Source organism: Pelodiscus sinensis, chromosome 3, assembly GCF_052426305.1.
Source record: "Pelodiscus sinensis isolate ZL-2025 chromosome 3, ASM5242630v1, whole genome shotgun sequence".
Taxonomy (NCBI): Eukaryota; Metazoa; Chordata; order Testudines; family Trionychidae; genus Pelodiscus; species Pelodiscus sinensis.
Window position 1 is genome coordinate 43,203,071 of NC_143054.1, and position 23,927 is coordinate 43,226,997.

The 23,927-nt window shown below is 46.3% G+C and overlaps 1 protein-coding gene across 5 annotated transcripts in view; it reads left to right on the forward strand.

The window, feature by feature from the left end:
- The first annotated feature begins 4,547 nt into the window (after positions 1-4,547).
- MCPH1 (microcephalin 1) overlaps positions 4,548-23,927 on the forward strand; it is a 229,070-nt gene continuing 209,690 nt past the window's right edge. For 3 of the 5 annotated variants that reach the window (XM_075923600.2, XM_075923599.2, XM_075923602.2), the window contains exons 1-5: positions 4,548-4,698; positions 12,790-12,881; positions 15,768-15,886; positions 18,715-18,799; positions 22,858-22,972. In XM_075923600.2, coding sequence (XP_075779715.2) covers positions 4,680-4,698; positions 12,790-12,881; positions 15,768-15,886; positions 18,715-18,799; positions 22,858-22,972 — 430 coding nt within the window. In that variant the 5' untranslated portion in view covers positions 4,548-4,679. Of the gene's footprint in view, positions 4,699-12,295; positions 12,882-15,767; positions 15,887-18,714; positions 18,800-22,857; positions 22,973-23,927 lie in introns of those variants that run through there. The other 2 variants (XR_012902550.2, XM_075923598.2) reach the window with 1 other exon arrangement.

Consider the following 23,927-nt stretch of genomic DNA (forward strand, 5'->3'; position numbering starts at 1 on the left):
AAATTTACATGGCTGCCGTGCTGAGACGACAAACAGCTGATCAGCTGTTTGTCGGCTCAATGCGATAGTCTGGACGCGCGGGTGTCGACATCAAAGGTATTTGTCAACCACCCAGGTAAACCTCATCCCAGGAGGCATACCTGGGTGGTCGAAAAATACCTTTGATGTCGACACCCGCGTGTCCAGACTATCGCGCTGAGCCGACAAACAGTTGATCAGCTGTTTGTTGGCTCAGTGCGGCAGCCATGTAAATTTAAATGAAGCGGCGATTATTTAAATCGCTGCTTCATTTTCCTATGTCTGGTAGCCTAATCTACATGCCTCTGGCGACAGAGGCATGTAGTCTAGACGTACCCTTACTTGTCACTGGATGAGATTTTTATTAAATTATGCTCCCTGACTGTACACACAAATAAGAACTAAGGGTGATCAGTAAAGGTTTCTGAAAATAATATATACACATCTTTTTGACAAGTTTGTATACCACTGTCCTTTTTGACAACACTTGCTAAACTCCTTGGATTATCTTAAAAACAACTCTAGATTTCTTTGTTTTAGCATCTTATAAAATAATAGAGAAGGGAAGAGTTAAAACATAAAAAATGACCTATATCTACTAAGGTTTTATTGACTTTTACTCTTTGCAAAATTAAAGTGCAGAGCTATATTGGGGAAAAGCCGGAAAAAAGCGTCTAGACTGGCGCGATCCTCTGGAATAAAGCCCTTTTCCGGAGGATCTCTTATTCCTACCTGAAAGTCTAGACACTTTTTTCCGGCTTTTCCCCAAGCCGGAAAAAAAGCGGCGGACATGTTTATTTAAATCCGCGGGGGATATTTAAATCCCCCACGGATTTCCCTATTCTGACTTACCTGCTTTGCATACCTCTTCCGTTTCATGGGGCCAGTGTAGACGTAGCCATTGAGTACCACCATCAGGACAGGCACTGTGGAATAATGGTGGAAGCCAGTTCTCTTGACAAAACAAATAACAGAGTCCTCACTGGCTTTTTGCTGATTATAAGGCAATGTCTATACTATGACTTTTACTGCAAGACGCAATGCAAATGAAGCACGGATTAGCATTTTCTCATGCTTCATTTGCATACTATCATTCTGTTTTTGCACTAGGAGTTTTTGCGCTCAAATAGGCAGTGTGGCCATACCCATTTTGCACAAAACCCTCTTTTTCCTCAAGATCCTTATGCCTGTTTGAGCACCAAAACCCCTAGCGCAAAAACAGAACGAAAGAGAGTATGCAAATGAAGCACAACAAAATGCGAATCCGTGCTTCATTTGCATTGCCTCTTGTGAAGAAAGTCATAGGGTAGACAAAGCCTAAAGTCTCTTGGAGGGGTGGAAGTTTGGTTGACAAAACTGGGTTTTTTTCCCAACAAAAGTCACATTGCAGTGTAAATGATCTTGCTGTTTTGTTGCCCTTAGAGATGCAAGGTAAATAACTCCTAGTGTTGGTCTGGTTTCAGACTGCTATTTGGTATGAAAGGTAGCAGGGTACAATCCTCCCACATTGTCTTTGGATTTAATAGCAACATGGGTAGGAGTAAGAACAGTGTTCAAAGCAGCCAGATACAGCCAGCAGAGAATACACCTTGTGCACCAGCTACTCACTGCTGACATAAATTGGGCAAGGTGGTTCTCTTGTCTCCTACACGACTCCTCCGCACTCCTGGCATAACAGGAAGAAAGATTGTATTGGGATCATCGTATTAGTGGGACATAGCATATGAAGGCCATGGCTTTTTTTCTCATTCAAATGATAACATCGTGTCATAGTAAATATTTAATAGATTTCACTGCTAATAGATTTTCTTGGATTTTGGAATTGTACTCAGTATACACTGATTATATAACCTGCTTATATTAAAATTAATTCACCACTCATTTCTTGGTGGCTCTAATATATTGTATATTTTAGAGAGGCCGAAAATGGAGGCATCCTTTGCAACACAGGAATCATCCAAGGTTTTGTTCTCACAAAAGTCAGTGGCAAAATTCTCAATAATTTCAATGACAGCAGAACTAGGTCCAAATGTTCTAAATATAGGCAGTCCCCGAGTTACGCGGATCCGAATTATGTTGGATCCGCAGTTACGAACGGGGCCCTCCCTCTCCCTGGTCTCCAGCAGACCAGGGAGAGGAAGCAAAGCTGCGGAACACGCGGGCAGCGGACAGCCCAGACGCGTCTGGGCTGTCAGCTGCCCGCGTACTCCGCGGCTTTGCTCTGCTTTGCTCCCCGTCCCCCTGGTCTAGAGACCAGGGGGACGGGGAGAAAAGCAAAGCAAAGCCATAGAGCCCGAGGGCAGCAGGACAGCCACAACGCATCTGGGCTGTCCCGCTGCCCCTGTGCTCCGCGGCTTTGCTCCGGACTCCTGCGGTACAGCAGCTGGGGCGCTGCTGGTTGGTCCCGTAGCGCCGCTCTGGGCACTACTGGACCAACCCGGCAGCACCCCAGCTGCTCTGCCCCAGGCGTCCTGATTCAGCCACTGCTGGTCAGTTTCAGCAGCGGCTGAATCAGGACGCCTGGGGCAGAGCAGCTTGGGTGCTGCTGGGTTGGTCCAGTAGCGCCGAGGAGCGGCGGCGCTACTGGACCAACCCAGCAGCACCCCAGCTGCTCTGCCCCAGGCGTCCCCAAGTCAGCCGCTGCTGAAACTGACGAGTGGCTGACTACAAGAAGCCCCTGCCCCGGGCTTCCTGGAATCAGCTGCTGATCAGTTTCAGCAGCAGCTGACTTGGGGATGCCTGGGGTTCTTAAGTTGAATCTGTATGTAAGTCAGAACTGGTGTCCAGATTCAGCCGCTGTTGAAACTGATCAGTTTCAGCAGCGGCTGAATCTGGATGCCAGTTCCGACTTACATACAGATTCAACTTAAGAACAAACCTACAGTCCCTATCTTGTACGTAACCCGGGGACTGCCTGTAAGATCTTAAATGGAACTTCTAACTGTAGATTTAGAACCATATCCTGCAAACACTGATGTGTGCAAATAATTTTGCATATAAGACTAGTCCTACTGATTTCAATGGTGCTATGCACGTTTGCAAGACTTGAGTTTTCATCAAACATTCTTAACAAAATGCATAATCATGAAGTTTGAGTAATTATCTTTTTGTAATGCAACCTACTCAAAAAAGAACTGTTTCTTGCCAAATATTTGCCTAGATACACAGTTTTTTCTATCTAATCACATCCTTATTTCTGTATGAATACCATGGTTTTTTTGAGTTAAGGTGGCTTTACATCAAAAACATGCAAGGCAAACAACTATTTAACAACTGAACTTATTGCCCCTCACTGTTAAATGGCAGAATTTTGCAGAATTGCATTTTTCAGGTTTTCATGCTTGCCATCCTTTCATCCTTTCATTTCTTTCATCCTTTCATCACAAACAAGTTCACAACGTTATAATTTTGGGGGATGGAGAGATAGATATCACTAGATCAAATGTCAGAAAATTTTATGATAGAAGTTTGCACATAGGTGTCTGTCAGCCTATAACATGAGACTCAGAGGGGAATGTATGCACTCTAATGATAACACTGTCCTCCACAAGTATCATCTCATGGATACCATCTATGTGTTTTGGTAACCTTCCCCCTTTACCCCCACTCTGTTCTAAAATTTGATTTGTTAGTTTCATATGCGTTCATTTTTTTTTATTGTATCACTTTGGTATATATGGTTGTGCCGATTTTCTTCCATATATTGATCTGAGGAAGTGGGTCTGGCCCACGAAAGCTCATCACCTAACAAACCATCTTGTTAGTCTTTAAAGTGCTACATAGTTCTGTATTTTGTTTCATCTACATGTTTTGTTAGTCTATAAAGTGCTACCAGACCATTTGCTGTTTTTTCTCCATAGGAATGTGTGTGTATGTATATTTTTGTGTGGGTGTGTCCACATAACACTGCAGTAGGTGGTGTGAGTCCCTATAACCCCACACTCAGTGGGAAATGTGTGTGTCCAGTCATACAAAATGGCACTTAGTAGGGAATGTGTGTTCTCATAATACTGCACTCAGAGGGAAGTGTATGTCCCCACATATTAGGATGACCACATCTCCTGGCCGTCCTGATTTTTTTTGGCAAGAGTGAGCATGTCTCGTTTGCTCTTTCCGACTGGATCAGCTGGCAAGAGCAAATGGGACAAATGTCCATTTAGTCAAGATACCCGAAAGGGGTGAGCATTGATGACAGTCCCCCTCGGGGAGGAAAGCAGGGCTCCCGTGTAGCCAGACAGGTCAGCCCCATGATGGGGACCAGGCTGGCCCCACACCATGTCCCACTGCACTTGCACTGAGGCCGTGGAGGGCACTGGCCGGGGAGTGAGCGCGCGTCCCCCCATAACAGAGCACTGGCTGGGGGAGGGACTGTGCAGGTGTCACTACTGTGCACCATCGCCCCCAGATGACACGGGGACAATCGCAGCACAGAGCCCGCAGCTCGGCACCGCGCGGGGCCGCGCCGGGAACGACCTAGTGCCGGGCCGCCAGAGCACCCCCCCCCCCGCAGCCCCGCCCCTCAGCGAGCCCCACCGGCGGTTAGATCCGGGTTCTGTGGGACGAGCGCAGGGCGCACGCGCAGCCGGCGGGCCGGAAGCGGTTTGAACGGCGGCGGGAGGCGGCGGAGCGGCCACGCAGCAGCGGAGCCTCGAGCGGGCAAGATGCAGCCTGTCCTGGGAGGTACCGAGCCGGCCTGCGGGCCCGTGCGCCCGCGACTGGGAAGGGTCAGCAGCTATGGGAGGGGGCAGCTAGAAGGAGGAAGGGGCAGCAGCCCTGGGAGGGGGCAGATGAGTTGGGGGGTCAGCAGCCCTAGGGAAGGAGGGGCAGCTGGCGGCGGGGGGAATTAGCAGCTCTTGGAGGGGGCAGATGAGGTGGGGGTCGGCAGCTCGGGGAGATGGGTCAGCAGCTGCTGGAGGTTGAGGAGGGGGGTTAGCAGCTCTGGGAGGGGGGAATAGCTGGACGTGGGTGCAGTTAGGCATGTGAAGGACCAGTCCACCAGTCTCTCCCTCCCACCCCCATCAGAGAGAGGCAGCAAGGTAGGGAAGAGGAGGGAATACTTGAAAGCCACATTGTTGTTTGAAGTCTAGGGCCAGACCTCGGGCTCCATGCAGTGCTGCCACTTTGAAACACCATATGCAGCTTGGGGCTAGCTGGGGGACGCCATATTGGCTCCGTGCAGTGCTGCCGCTCTGAAATGCATCAGAGAGCCCAGTATCAGGCTGCATCTGGCATTTCAAAGTGGCAGTGTTGCACGGAGCCCAGGGTCAGTGGGTAAGTCTGCAACTGACCCTGGATTCCATGCAGTGCTTTTGCCTTTGAAGTGTAGCAACAGTCCTAGGGTTGTTGCTACACTTCACAGCAGAGATCCCCTATTGACTAATCAAATTGTCAATATTTAACATCCTTAACTAGGAGGTAGGAGAGCTTAGCTTCTCCAGGAGAGGGAGGTAGCTGGAGGTCAAGGTAGCAGCTCCATCCGAGTGGGTACCTTGAGGAGGGGGGGGGATTAGTTGCTCTGCAAGAGGAGGGATAGTTCTTGGGGGATCAGGAGATTACTGGCTCCCTTTATATCCCCCATTTTCTGTCCATAGTTTAATAGCTCCTTATTTAGGGGGGGTTTTTCCTCATCAACAGAAACTTCAGAACAAACCTTTTCTGCTGATGAATATACACCCTCTATAATGCTCATTTGAACTGTGTTTCTTCCATCCCACCAGTTTCCCTGTTGCTTTCTCAATTTCCTGCCAAACTTGTTTTAAAACCCTTTTGTTTGGGGCCACAAGACAATTGGGGCTTACTTTACATTGCTTGTAACCATTCTCTAGAGCATTAATGTAACAGCAATGGATGCTTTAAGCAGTGGTGTAGATAATTATAAAAATCTACTGTATGATTTTAGGATGTTGTGAAGAAAGTCCCTGAGTAGTAAGGATGTTAAAATGCAGTTATCAGACTAATTGTATAGTTGATAGGACCACTCTGCAGAGCCGCAGCGGGGGTAGCTTCAGGAGCTGGCTCGAGCTGGGACTGAGCAGTCCTGTTTCATACTGGCTCCAGGAGCCACCCATGCTGCAGCTCTGTATTTTAAATGTAGTGAGAGCTGTTGGGAGCTGGGTCCTCCAACAGTCAAAGGCTGTTTTCACAGCAACCATGCCTATTCCTCTAGAAGCAGGGGGTGGTGGGGGAGCAGGCTGCACCTTGGAGACAATGCTGTGGGGAAATGGCTTTTAAGAAGGCTGCCCCCAGTACCGATTCCTGCCCCCCCTTTGCTGCCTCCCATAGAGCAAGGGAGGGGCACTGCAGGGAGCACAGGGCCAGCTGGAACTCAAGTAGTACAGGCAGTCCCCGACTTACGCGGATCCGACTTATGTCAGATCCGCACTTACGAACGGGGCTTTCTCGCCCCGGAGGTCGAGGTGGCGGATTGCTGCCTGCGAGCTCCAGGGCGAGAGAGCCCCGTTCGTAAGCTGCTCCCGGTGCCCCTGGTCTGCTGGAGACCGTCTCCAGCAGACCACAGTCACTGGGACTGAAGCCGCAGTAGCGGCCAGTTCCCGCGCTTCTGAGGCTTTGCTCTGACAAAGCCTCAGAAGCGTGGGAACCTGCCGCTGCTGCGGCTTTGCTCCCGGTGCCTGTGGTCTGCTGGGGACCGTCCAGCAGACCACAGGCACCGGGACTGAAGCCGCAGCTGTGGCGGGGTCCCTCGCCTCTGAGACTTTGCCAGAGCAAAGCCTCAGAGGCGCGGCACCCCGCTGCCGCTGCGGCTCTGCTCCGTGTGTCCCTGGTCTGCTGGGGGGGGGGGGGGCGCAGCTAGTGTGCCCCCCCCCCCCCAGCAGACCAGGCTTTTGTTGTGGACCCTGGGGCAGAGCAGCTGGGGCGCTGCCGATTGGTCCTGCAGCGCCGCTCTGGGCACTACTGGACCAACCCGGCAGCACCCCAGCTGCTCTGCCCCAGGCGTCCCCAAGTCAGCCGCTGCTGAAACTGACCAGCACTGACTACAGGAAGCCCGAGGCAGAGTTGCTCTGCCCCAGGCTTCCTGGAATCAGCTGCTGATCAGTTTCAGAAGCAGCTGACTTGGGGTTCTTAAGTTGAATCTGTATGTAAGTCGGAACTGGCGTCAAGATTCAGCAGCTGCTGAAACTGACCGCCAGTTCTGACTTACATACAGATTCAACTTAAGAACCCCAAGTCAGAACTGGCGGTCAGTTTCAGCAGCTGCTGAATCTTGACGCCAGTTCCGACTTACATACAGATTCAACTTAAGAACAAACCTACAGTCCCTATCTTGTACGTAACCCGGGGACTGCCTGTACTCTGCTCCCCCATGCTCCTTGTTGCGCTTATGCTTTTGAAATGTGCAAGTGTCCCATGGGGCTCTTGTACATTTCAAAGGTTGAAGAGGCCTTAGTGGGAACCAGTGCCAGTGGTGACTGCTTCATTTCTACCCTACCTCCACCCGCTGTTTCCTCACTGCACCCTTGTCCCTCTCCCCGAGATGGTGCTGGGGGGAGCCAGCTTTTAAGCTGGCTCCCCACGGGTTCCTAGTCTCCCTCCCCTCCCCTTCCCTCAGCTCCCCTCCCCCCACTGCTGCCTCTCTGTGATAGGGGCAGCAAGGGGGAAGTGACGTATGCTGTCACTACTCAGCTATCCGATAAGCATAAGTCTACTATCTACTAGTCGCTTACATCCCTACTGAGTAGTGCTAAGTTAACACACACTAGCAAGCATTAATGGAAGTGTACTGTTGCTGGAAATGACTTGCTGGTCCCAAGCTCCACACAGGGTTTCAGTCTTTGAAATGTATAAGAGTTCCCTCTAGGGCTCTTTTTTATTTCAAAGTGGAAGCGCTGCAGGCAGCGGAGGACTCAGACTCCCCCACTGATCCCAGGTTACATATGGCATTTCAGTCTTTGAGATGTACAAGAGCCCCTGCTGGGGCTCTTGTACATTTCAGAGGCGAAATGTTGCGCAGCACTTCCTCCTTTGAAATGTAGCAACAGCCCAGCAGGCTCTTGCTATATTTCAAAGTGGAAGTGTCCTTATCGACTAATCGAACAGTTGATAGAATTTCCATCGACAATTCGATTAGTTGATTAATTTTAACATCCCGAGTGAATGGGAACTGCTTAGTCCTGGCTTGCGCTGGCCCTAGAAGCTACCCCTGCTGGACACTAACTACATTTAAAGTGCAGAACTGCTCTGGAACCACTGCAGCTCTGTATTTTAAATGTATTAATAGCCCAGTGGGGGTAACTTGCTACCCCCCATAGCTCTGAGGTTTAAATGTAGTAAGTGCTCTCCCATCATCAGCTAATCAAGTAGTCGATGGAAATTCTATTGTCTACTCGATTAGATGATTATCTGCAATTTAACATCCTTAGTTGTCTGCAATGGTGTAGCTACACTGTTAGAAGTGGCATAACCATGTGCACTGATGTAAAAATAACTAGAACATTGTCTACCTCTGTATCATGAAAACTACTGAGTAAATCCTCATGAAATAGTAGTAAAATACCCCAATCTTGTCCATATTAGTATCTGCATGACTGCTAAATACATGTACTAAGTTTGCTTATATAGACATGCTCAGTGATCATGCCATGATAGTAAATGCTGAAGTAAGCCTGGAAGAATAAGCAATACAAATATAGGGGATTTATTGTCACCTCTCTCAAACAGAATGTTCACTTGCTAGTTGTGGGCTAGTTAGCTGATGTTTCTAATCCTGATAGCATCTGGCCACGAGTGGATGCCATCAGATGATAAATGTGTCCTTGTTGGATATTACTACTCTTGCTGCAAATGATACAACTACTTCCTTTTCTGCAGTATTGCAAATAGCTGGAGGGAGGGGAAGGGATAGCTCAGTGGTTTGAGCATTGGCCTGCTAAACCCAGGGTTGTGAGTTCAATCCTTGCGGAGGCCATTTAGGGATTTGGGGCAAAAATTTGCCAGGGATGGTACTTGGTCCTGCTGTGAAGGCAGGGGGCTGGACTCAATGATCTTTCAAGGTCCCTTCCAGCTCTAGGAGATAGGCAATCTCCATTTTATATATATATATTAGCTAATGATATTTCAGAATAGTTCTTGAATTCAGCTTGGAGCAACTTGAATAAAACAAGTACGCAACTTGTGGAGTAAGCTTGGGGGCCAAGGAATAACTCTGACACCTTAATTTTTTGGTGACTAAGGATAGTCCATTGGTGAGGGTTCTAGTCTGCTGCCTATGACACAAGTGAGAGGGATCTGAGGTCCCCACTGTAGTAAGATGAGGGCCTAAAACATAAGCCAGTGCAGTACAGGTCTGGTTTGAGGCCTAGCTAACAGTGAACCAGATATGGATAAAGAAAAGTTGAGGTAAGCAGAAAACAACCTTGTTAAATAAACAAGCTGAGACAGCACAAACCCAGTAGAGAGCAGTAATTGGGAGCTTATCATGAGTTGTAAACACAGAGCTCATTGAAAAAGGCCATGATACCCACTCCCCATAAATACTAACTCAGGGTCAGGAAAAAGGTCTAAGATAAACAACCTGATAGATATTTACTCCCCACAAATACTAACTCTGGTTAAAGAAAAGGTCAAGGTTAATACATGATGGATGGAGATGATCTAATCAGTTCATAAGGTGATTGGTGGTAGCTTGACAACATCAGAGGGTGGCAACTTCACACGTCAGCAGTGATGTGTTTGTACCAGGATATAAGGTGGTGTTTTGGGCTACTGTCTCTGAATGGCCTGGGGGGAATGGAAGTGTTTCATTGTGTTGAGCCATTCCATTGTTATGGAGGAGGAAGGGAAGGCGGAGGGGGAGAGTGGTATAAATGCATAGTGGTTCAGTAGAGTCTCTTGACAACTATTAATGTATTTCACTTAACAATAAACCTAGCCTGGCATCCTCAATCCTTATCTGATTTGTGGTCTTTGGGGGCTCTCTTGGAGTCTTCTGTGAAGACGAAGTGCACTAGTCTACACGGCACACATCATGGAGCACACATGTAAGCAGCCTTCTGGTTATCATCATTGATGAGTCAGAGACACATGAGGACATCGCGACAGTACCTCCTGGCCCCTGCTAACTGGCAGCATTGCTGAACAGCCACCAGAGTAACAAAACCCACAAACAGAGGCTGCTCTGTGGCAGCAGCCCCTGCCTGCGGGAGGTCTGAGCTCTCCATTGATAGAGGCAGGTCTGCAGAGCTGGTGCCGGTCAGAACCTGGCCTTTAAAGTCGTCTCCCTCTCAGCACCGGCTCCTGCCTGCCCCCTCTCACCTCTGTAGAAAGCAACAAGGGGGGCTGGCAGGTTCATGGAACTGGCTTAAAAGCCTGCTTCTCGCAAGGTTGTTAAGGATTAGTCGACTAGATGGTCAGTCGACTAGTTGATTCCCTTGCCCTCCCCCTTCCACTGCTGCCTCTATCAGATAGAGGCAGCAAAGGGGGGAGAAAGAGGGTACTTCAAAGCGGCAGCGCTGCAGAGCTGAGCCCAGGATCAGCTGTGCGGCACTGTGCCTTTGAAATGCCACCTCAAAGGAATCTGGAAGTGCCTATTGCCTAGTCAAGTAATTGATGGAAATTCCGTCGACTACTTGACTAGTCCATTAACCATTACTTATCCTTACTCCTTGCGCGTATTGGCTCCCACCTGCCCCCATCATCCTCCGCCCTGCTGCTTCTCTATTAGACTGGTAGGGGGGCAGGTGGCTCTGGTACTCATAGGGAGCTGTTTTAAACACTGGTTCCCCACAGACACCAGCTCCAACTCCCCATGCTGCCTCAGGCAGCAAGTGGGGGGAATGCACGTAGGTGACTGGATTAACTGATTAGCCCAGGCTTATCGGTTAATCACGTAGTTTATACATTGACATCCCTAGTGTATATACAAAATTTGTATCCACATCCATATCTGCATCCACAGCTGGGGATATAAGTGGAGATTCACAAATTTGCAGGATTCTAGATACAATTTTGTATCCGTATTGAGGATGTTAAATTGCTGTTATCTAAGTTTGTAGTCAATATAATTTGAGCAGTCCTGGCTCATGCTAGTTCCAGGAGCCACCTGTGCTGTGGCTATGCATTTTAAATGTTGTAACTGCTGCCAGGCTCTTACTGCATTTAAAATGCAGATGCACAGTGTCTCGGACCAGCAGAAGATGGGACTGTTCAGTCTGGGCCCGCACTGAGTCCAGTAGCCCCTGTTCTCTGTGGACAGGACTGGCCACGGCCAGGGGCTGCTGCTGGAGCCTGGGTTGTTGTGGACAGAGGCTTCTTAGCAGCAATAACCCCTGTCCATAAGGGTGCCCAATTCCCTGCTAAGACCTCTGGACAGGGGCTGCTGCTGGAACAGTCTCTTCCCATGGCAAGCTTCAGCCTGCCGTGGGCAGAAGCTGCTTCGCAGCAGTGGGGGTGGGGGACAGGCGGCACTGCGGAGATAGTGCTGGGGGGGAATTGGATTTTAAGCTAGCTCTCCCCAGAAGCAGTTCCTGCCCCCCCCCCCCCCACCTTTTGCCTCTCATAGAGGTAGCAAGGGAGGGGGAATAAGTAGTCGATGCGCCACTTGATTACTCACTTGCATCCCTAATCCATATCTGCAAAAATGATATTCACATCCATATCTGTCGATGAGGATGACTGCAGATATATAGAGGATATCCACAGATTTGCAGGCCTCTACTAGTCTGAGACCTGGATTTAATTCACTGATGCTCCTCAGACTACACATGTAACATTGGGAAAATCACTCAGTCTTTCAGTGCCTCAATAAAATTGATGTAATAGCATCCCTATGAGGTAGGAAAATATTGTGAAGATAAATAGATCAGGAAATAAATGATGGAAGCTATCCAGTTTTAAGCCCTATATGTAAAATTAATTTCAACTCGGTGTTTGGGTTTTTGAAAAGTGTGAGATACCAGTCAGACAAAAACATCAGGGTCGCTTGGAAGGTCAGAATTAGCTGTACTTTCATTGTGTTCCCTCTAAACTGCGAGGTAGCACAGCTTCACAGGCGATTAATCAGCCCCATCCAGTCAGCTGCATGGATGGGGTCCTGGGCTTCTGACTGGGTGATTAATCACCTGTGAAGCTGTGCTTTTGCACAGCTTAGTGGAAACACTGCTTTCATACACTTACCAGGCTGAACTGGCCAACCTTGGCAATGTACAGTAGACTTCCGATAATCCGGAACCTATGAGACTTAGGTGGTGCTGGATTATCAGATATGCTGGACTATCAGGAGGTACTATAAAATGGTTATATATATATATATATATACTGTATATAAAGTGTTCTTAACCCTTTTATTGTACATACTGTATACAGTATACTGTAATGTGTTAGTTTTTTAAGCCTTTTTTACCCTTTTCGCTCAGTTCAGCTGCTGCTGCTGTTACCTTGTGACTTATTTTTTGCCGAAGCTCATTCACTAGGCTCTTGCCATTTTGATGCCGGACTGTCAGGAGTGCCGGACTATTGGATGCCGGACTATTGGAATTTTACTGTATTCGGCAAACTTGTCAGTTTCATTCTTACTAAAACTTTAGCAGCCCTTCTGAACTAGTCTTACAAAAATGCCTTCTGTTGCTGATGTGTGGTGTTTATTAAACACGTGTAATTGCTGGTAATATGCGTACACACACAGACATTTCTTGTGAAGTAAGTTACTACTCAGTATGAGTAAGGATCATAAAATCTGGTCCTAAAGGAGACTTGAGCAAGTTTTTTTCAATATACTTAGACAAAAGCGCATGCTAATATATAACTTTTGTTCCCCAGGTGTTTCAGCATATGTAGAAGTATGGTCATCCAACAGAACCGAGAATTATTCAAAAACATTTGCACAACAACTTCTGGATATGGGTGCAAAAGTAAGGACATTATTTGCCCTCTTTATTCATTTACAAGAAAAATGCCTTCTGACTGTTGCTTGCATATTTTGTCAAGGATGTCTCGTATGTATGGTTTAATCTAGGAGGTCTATTTTAAGAGTCAATACTGCTACCATCACTCAAATTTATGAATGTTTATGGCATTTGGGAAATGTGTTTAAACCCTATTATATAGTAGTATACCCAAAACATTTTGTTGCAAAGCAGGCTTGTTAAATACAACATACTTTGGCACAAACCCACAAAAACAAGGAAAAGAGAAGCTAAGCTGCTTACCAGGACACATCCAGTATCCTTCCACAGACTCCCAATCACCTTATTATTGCTACAATTATCATACACCCCAGAATACTATGCACGGATCTTATCTTTAATCTTGTTAAGCCACTGTCCTACAGAGATCCCTTCTAGTGTGGCTCTGCTCTGTAAAGTGACTATAAGAACAGTATTTTGGAATTCTGTGTGTGTTTCAGAGGCGACTATATCTACCGTATATTCCGGCGTACAAGACGACCTCTGAAGTTAAAAAACATCCCCCAAAAATCGGGGGTCGTCTTGTACGCCGGATGCCCCGCCGCCGGAGCCCCTCCGCGGCTTTGAAAGCCTCGGGGGAAGCCGGCGGCGGGGCATCCCAGGCGCGCATGGGCTGCCCGCCCGCCGGAGCCCCTCCGCGGCTTTCAAAGCCTCGGGGGAAGCCGGCGGGGGGGCATCCCAGGCGCGCATGGGCTGCCCGCCCGCCGGAGCCCCTCCGCGGCTTTGAAAGCCTCGGGGGAAGCCGGCGGCGGGGCATCCCAGGGGCGCATGGGCTGCCCGCCCGCCGGAGCCCCTCCGCGGCTTTGAAAGCCTCGGGGGAAGCCGGCGGCGGGGCATCCCAGGCGCGCATGGGCTGCCCGCCCGCCGGAGCCCCTCCGCGGCTTTGAAAGCCTCGGGGGAAGCCGGCGGCGGGGCATCCCAGGCGCGCATGGGCTGCCCGCCCGCCGGAGCCCCTCCGCGGCTTTGAAAGCCTCGGGGGAAGCCGGCGGCGGGGCATCCCAGGCGCGCATGGGCTGCCCCCCCTCCGGAGCCCCTCCGCGCCGCGCGGAGGGGCTCCGGAGGGGGGGCAGCCCATGCGCGCCTGGGATGCCCCGCCGCCGACTTCCCCCGAGGCTTTCAAAGCCGCGGAGGGGCTCCGGCGGGGGGGCAGCCCATGCGCGCCTGGGATGCCCCCCCGCCGGCTTCCCCCGAGGCTTTGAAAGCCGCGGAGGGGCTCCGGCGGGGGGGGGGGGGGGAGGAGCCCAGGCGCTACTGGCGCTCCTGGCGGCTTTGCTCCCGGTGCCTCTGGTCTGCTGGGGACCATCTCCAGCAGACCAGGGACACCGGGAGCAAAGGAGGCGGAGGGGCGCTGGGGTATAAGATGAAACCCTATCTTTTAATTCAAAAGATAGGGGGTCGTCTTATACGCCCAGTCGCCCTATACGCCGGAAAATACGGTAATGTGCTTGGTTCTCAACTGTAAAAATGTTTAACTCCAGGTTTCCCTCTCATTTTTTAGCCAAGCTGAGGTTGAGCCAGAGGATAGATAGCCATGAGGATATGTCAGAGGGACAGGTAGAGATTTTCATTTGAACAAAAGAAGAAAAGTCTGGAGTAGGGAGGGAAACTACTGTTGACTTGTGTTAGCCCAGCAGAAGCCGGGTGCATTGGCTTCACATATAGTGGTGCTCAGCACTATCCTTTTTGTGCATCAGCATCATTCATTACTAAATTATAATTAGATGCCTATTAAGGGTTGGCATGTGTCACTGAAAGCATGGGTTATGAAATCTCTGTTAAGTGTTCATGTGCAAGAAGGAAAGATCCCAGCTTGAGCCTAAACGGAGGGGACCTTAACTAACATTTCTCTGTATCAGTTTGCCTACAAAAAGGAGTTCAAGAGATCGGGTAGTTTCTCAGAGACAACATTAATTTGCTATTGTGCCTTTATCAAGATGTGTTGAGCTGTGACACTCTAAGGCAGGAGAGGTCAACCAGTTCTTGGAAAAGAGCCTAGATAGCAGTGGATCCAGCGCAAAGAGCCGGGGCAAAGAGTGGGGGGTGGAGGGGAAAAGCTCTTAAAAAAGGCTTGGCCCCTTTAAGAAACTTCATTTAAACATGTTTTGAGTTTTTTTTGGCCACAGCAGGCTCCTGCCACCTGCTGCCATCTTTCTTTCTGCAGCTTTCATGGCTGTGCCGGACGGCTCCCCTGTCCAGCTCAGCACAGGGAGCTGGGAGGAGAGGGCTGTCTTTGGAGCTGTGGGGGTGGCTTTTGAGCTACGGGGGGGAGACTTTGTGAGCCGCGCTGGATGTGGGGGGGAAGAGCTGCATGAGGCTCGCGAGCCTCAGGTTGGCCACGGCTGCTCTAAGGCAGTGGGTCTCAAAGTGAGGTGGTCCGTGGCTCAAGTTCAGCCCCACCCCCACGCAGCGGGGCGCCTGAGCTGCCGATTGAGCCTCGTGGTTGGTGCATAGTCACAAGGTTGCAGCACCAGCTCTGGCTTCCAGCTCAGAGGGCATGTAGGGACTGGGAGGGAGGTGAAGAAAGCAAACTCTCCCTCCTCCCCATACTGGAGCTACAGGTGGAGGAGCACCTCCTTGCCCCCTTTCATGGGAAAATCTGTAACTGTTGAAAATTTCAGCATGTGGCTATTTGGCTGATTGTGTGTGGCTAGTTGGCTTGAAGAGTAAAACTCATTTTCAGAATAATGTGGCTAGTTCAATATAGCAGTAGTCATTATAGTGGCTACTGCTTCAGAACTGGTTGGACACCACGGGATTACATGTTCTGTGGATCATGAGTGTGCTATTTAGAGAACTGAAATATCTAATATTTCTCTTTGTATATTCTTATAGGTTTCAAAAACTTTTAACAAACAAGTGACTCATGTAGTCTTCAAAGAAGGACGTTTGGCTACCTGGAGAAAGGCTCAAAAGACTGGAGTAAAACTAGTTTCTGTACTCTGGGTGGAAAAGTGAGTACTGATGTATATTAATGTGTCTTTGTCCAAGGGGAAGAGGAATCTAAAAAGGCCCAAGGTTTTTTTTTTTTTTAACAGCAAAAAAGTATGAGATTTTTTTTGTATATTTAAAAACTTCACAAATTTAAAGTCTGTCTGTCTCTGAGTCTTTTTGCTCAAAACTCCTAACTGTAGGAGCTAGGACCTACAAATGTGGCATGCTATGGAGAGTGGTCATTGTGGCAGCAAGCCCATAGGGGAGAGCAATACTGCAGAGAGACCTCTAGGGGTAGCCATACCACCAAGAGAGTGGCCAGCAGGGCTGGGTCTTGCCTGCCACCAGACTAGGTAAGTAGCCTCCCTGCCCAGTGTTCTCTCTGAGTGGTGCCACAGCTGCTTAATGAGCCCTGCCCAGCCAGGGGCTCAGGACTTGCACAGGGTGTGTGTGTGTGTGTGTGTGTGTGTGTGTGTGTGTGTGTGTGTGTGTGTGTGTGTGTGTGTGTGTGTGTGTGTGTGTGTGTGTGTGCGCGCCCTGAGCCCTTGGCTGGATGGGGCTCATTTAAGAGGTTGTGGGGCTGTGCTGCCACACATCTTAGAGGGAACATTACCCCTGCCCCAAACCCTTTCTACCACCCCCATTAGACCTTGGCTGCAGTGCTGGGGAGGTGGGGGCAGAAGTCCCTTGGCAGCCAGGGAGGCTGAGGGCGGGGAGAGAAGGCCACTGGCCACTGGTCAGAAGGGAAGTGAAGGGGAAGAGATGATCCCACAGATGGGACCCCTTGCCTCGCCTCACCTCCCAACCCCCTCTCTCGCATCCCTCCATTCCCCCAGCTTCCTGGCCGCCCACACGCACATCCCCAAGGCCCTGCCCTGCCCTAACTCTTGCACACACATACCCTCCTCACTTACTGCCTGCCCTGAAGGACTCGGACAATGCAGGGAAAATCTTCTAGTTCTCTAATATTCACACTAGGGATGTTAAAATGTGTTCAATTTAGTAACTGTGTAAGCATTCTAAATTTCAGCTGTTGCATGCAGGAGGCAGGCAGTGTAGCAGAAGTGATTATTTGTGGAATATGTAGAGGATCTGAAAGGCATGTTTTGTTTCATGTGTTAAGAAGTGGTATTTTTGGGTGGTGTGGAGTTTTTTTGGGGTTTTTTTTGCTTTATAAATACAGGTTTTGTCTGCCTTGCTGACATTATCTCAAGGTTTTTATGGAACATTTCATTAGAATGGCTATGCAGTTGAACCTGATAGGCACTGATTTCTGCTTAAATTATTGAAAGTTGTATTTGTGTGTTTAAATACCATTTCATTTTACAGGCAGTCCCTGACTTACGTCGGATCCGCACTTACGAATGGGGCTTTCTCGCCCCGGAGCTCGCAGGCAGCGATCTGCCACCTCAACCTCCGGGGCGAGAAAAGCTGCTCCCGCTGCCCCTGGTCTGCTGGAGACCGTCTCCAGCAGACCAGGGGCACCGGGAGCGAAGCCGCAGCCGCGGCGCGGTCCCGCGCCTCTGAGGCTTTGCCAGAGCAAAGCCTCAGAGGCGCGGGAACCCGCCGCCGCTGCGGCTTTGCTATCGGTGTCTCTTTTGAAAGCTCTGCGGAATTTGCATATCTTTTTGAATCTTCCACACAGTCTAGACATAGCCTGAGAAATGTATAACTCATTGACATTGCATATGCTAAATAGTAAAGGATGCTTTTATTAACAATAACTGATCATATGCAAATTTGACAAATGTTAACTTTTTCACATTTAAGATAGTCAATTAGCTTTAAAAAACTGGCTTTTATTAAATCCTGGCTACTACCACCAATGGAACGCAACTAGACTATCATGTTCTTTGAAATTATCCTTGCTTCATTTTCAGAAACGCCAGTAAATTCAGATTAATATACTAACGTATAAGTATTTGAAACTGCACATTATGAATAAAACGGATCTGTGGCCATGAAGCAATTTGTTCATATACTTTCTACTCCAAAACTTAGAATTATTCATGCTACACTGTAGTTAACTAGTTATATACTCTACAAATTTAAGATCACTAGGTGTCACTAGATTCACATATTTGAGTTACTTCCGAAATTCTTAGTGCAGTGTAAATGATTCATAATTTTTTCCTTAGTCAATCCTCCTATATATTGAAAAACTGTAGAGTAATTAAACTCTTTTGCTGTTTCTGGTCAAAATCGTTTTTTGGCTCTCAACAATAAAAATAGAAGAAACATAGCTGACTAAGGTGAGGCAGCATGTTTGCCAAAGTCAGCTGGATGAGTGACAAATGGACCTTTTCAAAGACTATTTCCTTCGCAGAATCTTTGTGTGGAGTGAGTAAACCAGGACAAGACTGGGTGAGGAATTATTAAAAGTGAAAATAAAGATCAGAGAGAACCTCTTTCTCTTCACCTGCCTGACTGCAAATATCTCTTCTTGCTTTTGAAACTATTGCTTACCCACAACACTTTGTGACCCTAGCTTGAGAAAATAGACTCCCAGCAAGGGAACAGTTTAAGTCTTTAATTTATAGGGACTTCCAAAAGGTTTACTTCCAGTTCAGAGGAGACCTTTAGTTCTCAGACACCGGTCAAGGCCACTGGCATGATGGAAAGCTAAATAATGCAAGATGGACGTTGTAAGGAGTTCTTTGCTCATTGGACAAACTAAGGAGTAGGTGCTATGGTTTTCAGGCTTTCCTTTTCTCTTCAGTTATAATTCCTCAGTCCATTCTCTGTTAATTTAGATATTTGTTGTGGCTAATGGGAATGGCCTTTTTACTATTTTTAAATTATATTCTAATTCTAAACAAAATTAATGTATTTTATTTTTATTGTACAGATGCAGAGAAGCTGGTGCTCATGTTGATGAATCATTATTTCCTGCAATATATACTAATGAAGGGTTACCCCTTTTAATTAAAAAAGTGAGTGTGTAATTTTAAAACAGTGTACAGAATATTACACTTTTTAATTTTAAATCTCAATTCCCATCCCTCCTCTTAGTTCTCCATGTTAGTAATTCAGGCTTCCTTGGAATGGTGACACAACTTACCTGTTTGAATAGGAATTTGTGGCACAAACGTGTGGAAATCAGACATTTTCCTAATTTCAATGATATTTGACCAAATGTAGGGCCATAAATTACTTTGAGTGGGTATAAACTGCAGCTGGAAGGTGTGATTCTCGGGCCGGATAGAGAGACTCATGCTAGTTTAGCTCAAGCTAGTATGTTAAAATAGTAATGTGGATGTGGTAGCACTAACAGCAGCACAGCCAGGCACCCAAGTACAAGCCATCCAACCTCCTGAGTCCAAACTTGGTCACCTAGCATGAGCTGTGCTGCAACATAGATACATGCTATTTCTAGCATGCTAATGCAAGCATGTTAGTGTGTCTGTGCTTGAAATCTCACCTCCCAGGTGTAGTGTAGATCTGCTTAGGCTCTTTTGAAAATGTTAACTCAAGTCCAAAATATTTGGTATTCTCATAAAAACATAAGAATGGCTGTACTGGGTCAGACCAAAGGTCCATCTAGCCCAGTATCCTGTCTACCGACAGTGGCCAGCACCAGGTGCCCCAGAGAGGGTGGACCAAAGACAATGATCAAGCAATTTGTCTCCTGCCATCCCTCTCCAGCCTCTGACAAACAGAGGCCAAGAACATCATTTTATCCCCTGGCTAATAGCCTTTTATGGACCTAACCTCCATGAAATTATCTGGCTTCTTTTTAAACTCGATTATAGTCCTAGCCTTCACAGCCTCCTCTGGCAAAGAGTTCCACAGGTTGACTACACGCTGTGTGAAGAAGAACTTTCTTTTATTAGTTTTAAACCTGCTACCCATTAATTTCATTTGGTGTCCTCTAGTTCTTCTATTTAGGGACTAATAAATAACTTTTCTTTATCGGCCCTCTCCACACCACTCATGATTTTATAGATCTCTATCATATCCCCCCTCGGTCTCCTCTTTTCTAAACTGAAAAGTCCCAGTCGCTTTAACCTCTCCTCATATGGGACCTGTTCCAAACCCCTAATCATTTTAGTTGCCCTTTTCTGAACCCTTTCCAAGGCCAAAATATCTTTTTTGAGGTGAGGAGACCACATCTGTATTCACAGTATTCAAGATGTGGGCGTACCATAGTTTTATACAGGGGCAGTAAGATATTCTGGGTCTTATTTTCTATCCCTTTCTTAATAATTCCTAGCATCCTATTTGCATTTTTGACCGCCACTGCACACTGTGTGGAAGTTTTCAGAGAACTGTCCACGATAACTCCAAGATCTTTTCTGATTTGTCATAGCCAAATTAGCCCCCATCATACTGTACATATAGTTGGGGTTATTTTTCCCGATGTGCATTACTTTACACTTATCCACATTAAATTTCATTTGCCATTTTGTTGCCCAATCACTCAGTTTGTTGAGATCTTCTTGGAGTCCCTCACAGTCTGCTTCTGTCTTGAATATCCTAAACAGTTTGGTATCATCTGCAAACTTTACTACCTCACTGCTTACCCCTTTTTCCAGATTATTTATGAATAAGTTGAAAAGGATGGGTCCCAGTACTGACCCTTGGGGTACACCACTAGTTACCCCTCTCCAATCTGAAAATTTACCATTTATTCCAACCCTTTGTTTCCTGTCTTTTAACCAGTTCTCAATCCAAGAAAGGACCTTCCCTCTTATCCCATGGCCATGTAATTTACACAAGAGCCTTTGGTGAGGGACCTTGTCAAAGGCTTTCTGAAAATCCAAGTATACTATATCTACTGGATCTCCCTTGTCCGCATGTTTGTTAACCCCTTCAAAGAACTCTAGCAGATTAGTAAGACAGGATTTCCCTTTACAGAGACCATGTTGACTTTTGTCCAATAAATTATGTTCTTCTACATGCTTCACAATTTTATTCTTTACTATTGTTTCTAGTAATTTGCCCGGTACTGAAGTTAGACTTACCGGTCTGTAATTGCCAGGATCGCCTCTGGAGCCCTTTTTAAATATTGGTGTCACATTGGCTACCTTCTAGTCGTTAGGTACGGAAGCCGATTTAAAGGATAGGTTACAAACCACATATAATAGCTCAGCAATTTCTCATTTGAGTTCTTTTAGAACCCTTGGATGAATGCCATCCGGTCCCGGAGATTTGTTAACATTAAATTTTTCTATTTGTTCCAAAACCTCCTCTAATGACACTTCAATCCGGGACAGTTCCTCAGATTCATCACCCACAAAGGACTGTGCAGATTCAGGAATCTCCCCAACGTCCTCAGCTGTGTAGACTGAAGCAAAGAAATCATTTAGTTTCTCCGCAATGGCTTTATCGTCCTTGATTGCTCCTTTTATAGCTCAATCATCTAGGGGACCCACAGGTTTTTTTAGCAGGCTTCCTGCTTCTAATGTACTTAAACATTTTGTTATTTCTTTTTGAGTTTTTGGCTAGCTGTTCCTCAAAATCTTTTTTTGCTTTTCTTATTACGTTTTTACACTTGATTTGACAGTGTTTATGTTCCTTTCTATTTATCTCACTAGGATTGGACTTCCACTTCTTAAAAGATACCTTTTTGTCCCTCACTGCTTCTTTTACATGGTGGTTAAGCCACAGTGACTCTTTTTTAGGTCTCTTGCTATGTTTTTTTAATTTGGGGTATACATTTAAGTTGGGCCTCTATTATGGTGTCTTTAAAAAGTTTCCATGCATCTTTCAGGGATTTGGCTCTAGTCACTGTGCCTTTTAATTTCTGTTTAACTAACCTCATTTTTGTGTAATTCCCCTTTTTGAAATTAAATACCAGGGTGCTGGACTGCTGAGGTGTTCTTCCCTCCACAGGAATGTTGAATGTTATTATATTATGGTCACTATTCTCAAGCGGTCTGGTAACGGTTATATCCTGGACCTGATCCTGCACTCCACTCAGGACTAAATCAAGAATTGCCTCTCCCCTTGTGGGTTCCTGCACTAGCTGCTCCAAGAAGCAGTCATTTAAGCCATTGAGAAATTTTGTCTCCACTTCTCTTCCTGAGGTGACATGTATCCAGTCAATATGGGGGTAATTAAAATCCCCCATTATTATAGAGTTCTTTATTTTGGTAGCCTCTCTAATCTCCCTCAGCATTTCAGTGTCAGAATCGCTGTCCTGGTCAGGTGGTCGGTAATATATCCCTACTGCTAATTTCTTATTATTGGAGCATGGAATTACTATCCATAGCGATTCTATTGAACATGTTGATTCACTTACTATTTTTATTTCATTTGATTCTACATTATCTTTCACATACAGTGCCACTCCGCCCCCCACCCGGGCTGCTCTATCCTTTCTATATATTTTATATCCCGGTATGATTGTGTCCCACAGATTTTCCTCATTCCGCTAGGTTTCAGTGATGCCTTATTATGTCAATCTCCTCATTTAATACGAGGTACTCTAGTTCACTCATCTTATTAGTCAGACTCCTAGCATTTGTGTACAAGCACTTTAGAAATTTGCCACTGGTTATTTGTCTGCCCTTCCCTGATGTATTGGATTCCTTTGTATGCAGTTGTTTGTTTGCTCTGGCCCATGGTTTGTCCTCTCCCCTCCTCTCTTTCTGACTACATGTTAGAGAATCTCTATCAATGGATTCTCCTCTAAGAGAAGTCTCCCTCCAATTTACGTGCATCTCCGCATCAATCGGCTTTCCCCCATCTCTTAGTTTAAAAACTGCTCTATTTTCAAATAGATATTAAATTGTCTACAGTGGTTTTGTCTAATTTCTTGTTGGTCATGCTTATAAATCTGAAATCATTTTTTCATTAATACATACTGAAGCTTCCACTGACACATTCCCCTACATTTTTATGGTCTATCCATGCTGGCTAAATCGGATTTACCTGAAGTCATAAGTGATATAGAAAGATCGTATATTACGTAATGTATTAAATGGTAGAACAGAGAAATGCTGAATAAAAGCATTCTTAGAGTTTTATGCTGTGGTTAATCTTGTAGCACAAATGCATGCAGCCCAAAGACTTCGTTGAAAAAACTCCGGAAAATGATAAAAGACTACAAAAAAAAATTGACCTGATGGCTAAAGAACTAGATATACAAAAAACAGCAACCGGTGAGTTTAGTATTAGTTTTGGTTCGATTGTAAAAAATTAAAAACAAAAAGAAATGCCAAGATATCTTTGTTTTAGGTTTTAAGAAATCGCATAAAATCAAATTTTTTTCTTTTATCACTTTATAATTGAAATTAAAGTAGTTATTACAATATGATTGCTCATTGAGAAAAGCTACTATAGAATTGTGTTTTGATATTAAAGAATAACTTTTCAGTAATTGAAGTAGTAGTGGGCTTGATTTTTAAGGAGTTATTTAGAATTCAGCTTTATTAAACTTGTGGTACTGACAGCATTGTAGAAATATAGTTTTTAAGTAACTTAGTCTATGAATTCTCAGAGGCATAGCCATGTTAGTCTGTAACTGAAAAACATTAAACAACTAATGTTCCTGCAGCATCTTGGAAACTAACAAAAAATGTAGATGGTATCATATGCCTTCATGGGCACAACCCACTTCTTCAGATGAATGGGGCAAAGGGTCCAGAGGTATACACAAATAGCAGAAAAAGAGGGGAGATACAGAGGGAAGGCGGGGGGGGGGGGGCGGAACTTGTCAATTAAAGTGCCCGTGATACTTACAGCCCAGTCTATTAGCCTCATTTAACAGACACTTTAATTGACAAAGAGAGGGAAATGGAAAAAAACACCATCTCCCCTCTTTTTCTACTGTTTATTTGTATCTCTGAACCCCTTGGTCTATTCATCTGAAGCAGTGGTAGGGTGAAAGCTCATGATACTATCTACGTTTTTTGTTAGTCTCTAAGGGTATGTCTACACAGCAAAGTTATTTCGAAATAACTTTCCTAGCATCTACACAGCATAACTGCTATTTTGAAATTATTTTGAAATAGCGGAGTGCTTATTTCGAATTTGGTAAACCTCATTTCACGAGGAATAATGCCAGATTCAAAATACCTATTTCGAAATAAGTGCTGTGTAGACACTTGTATCGAA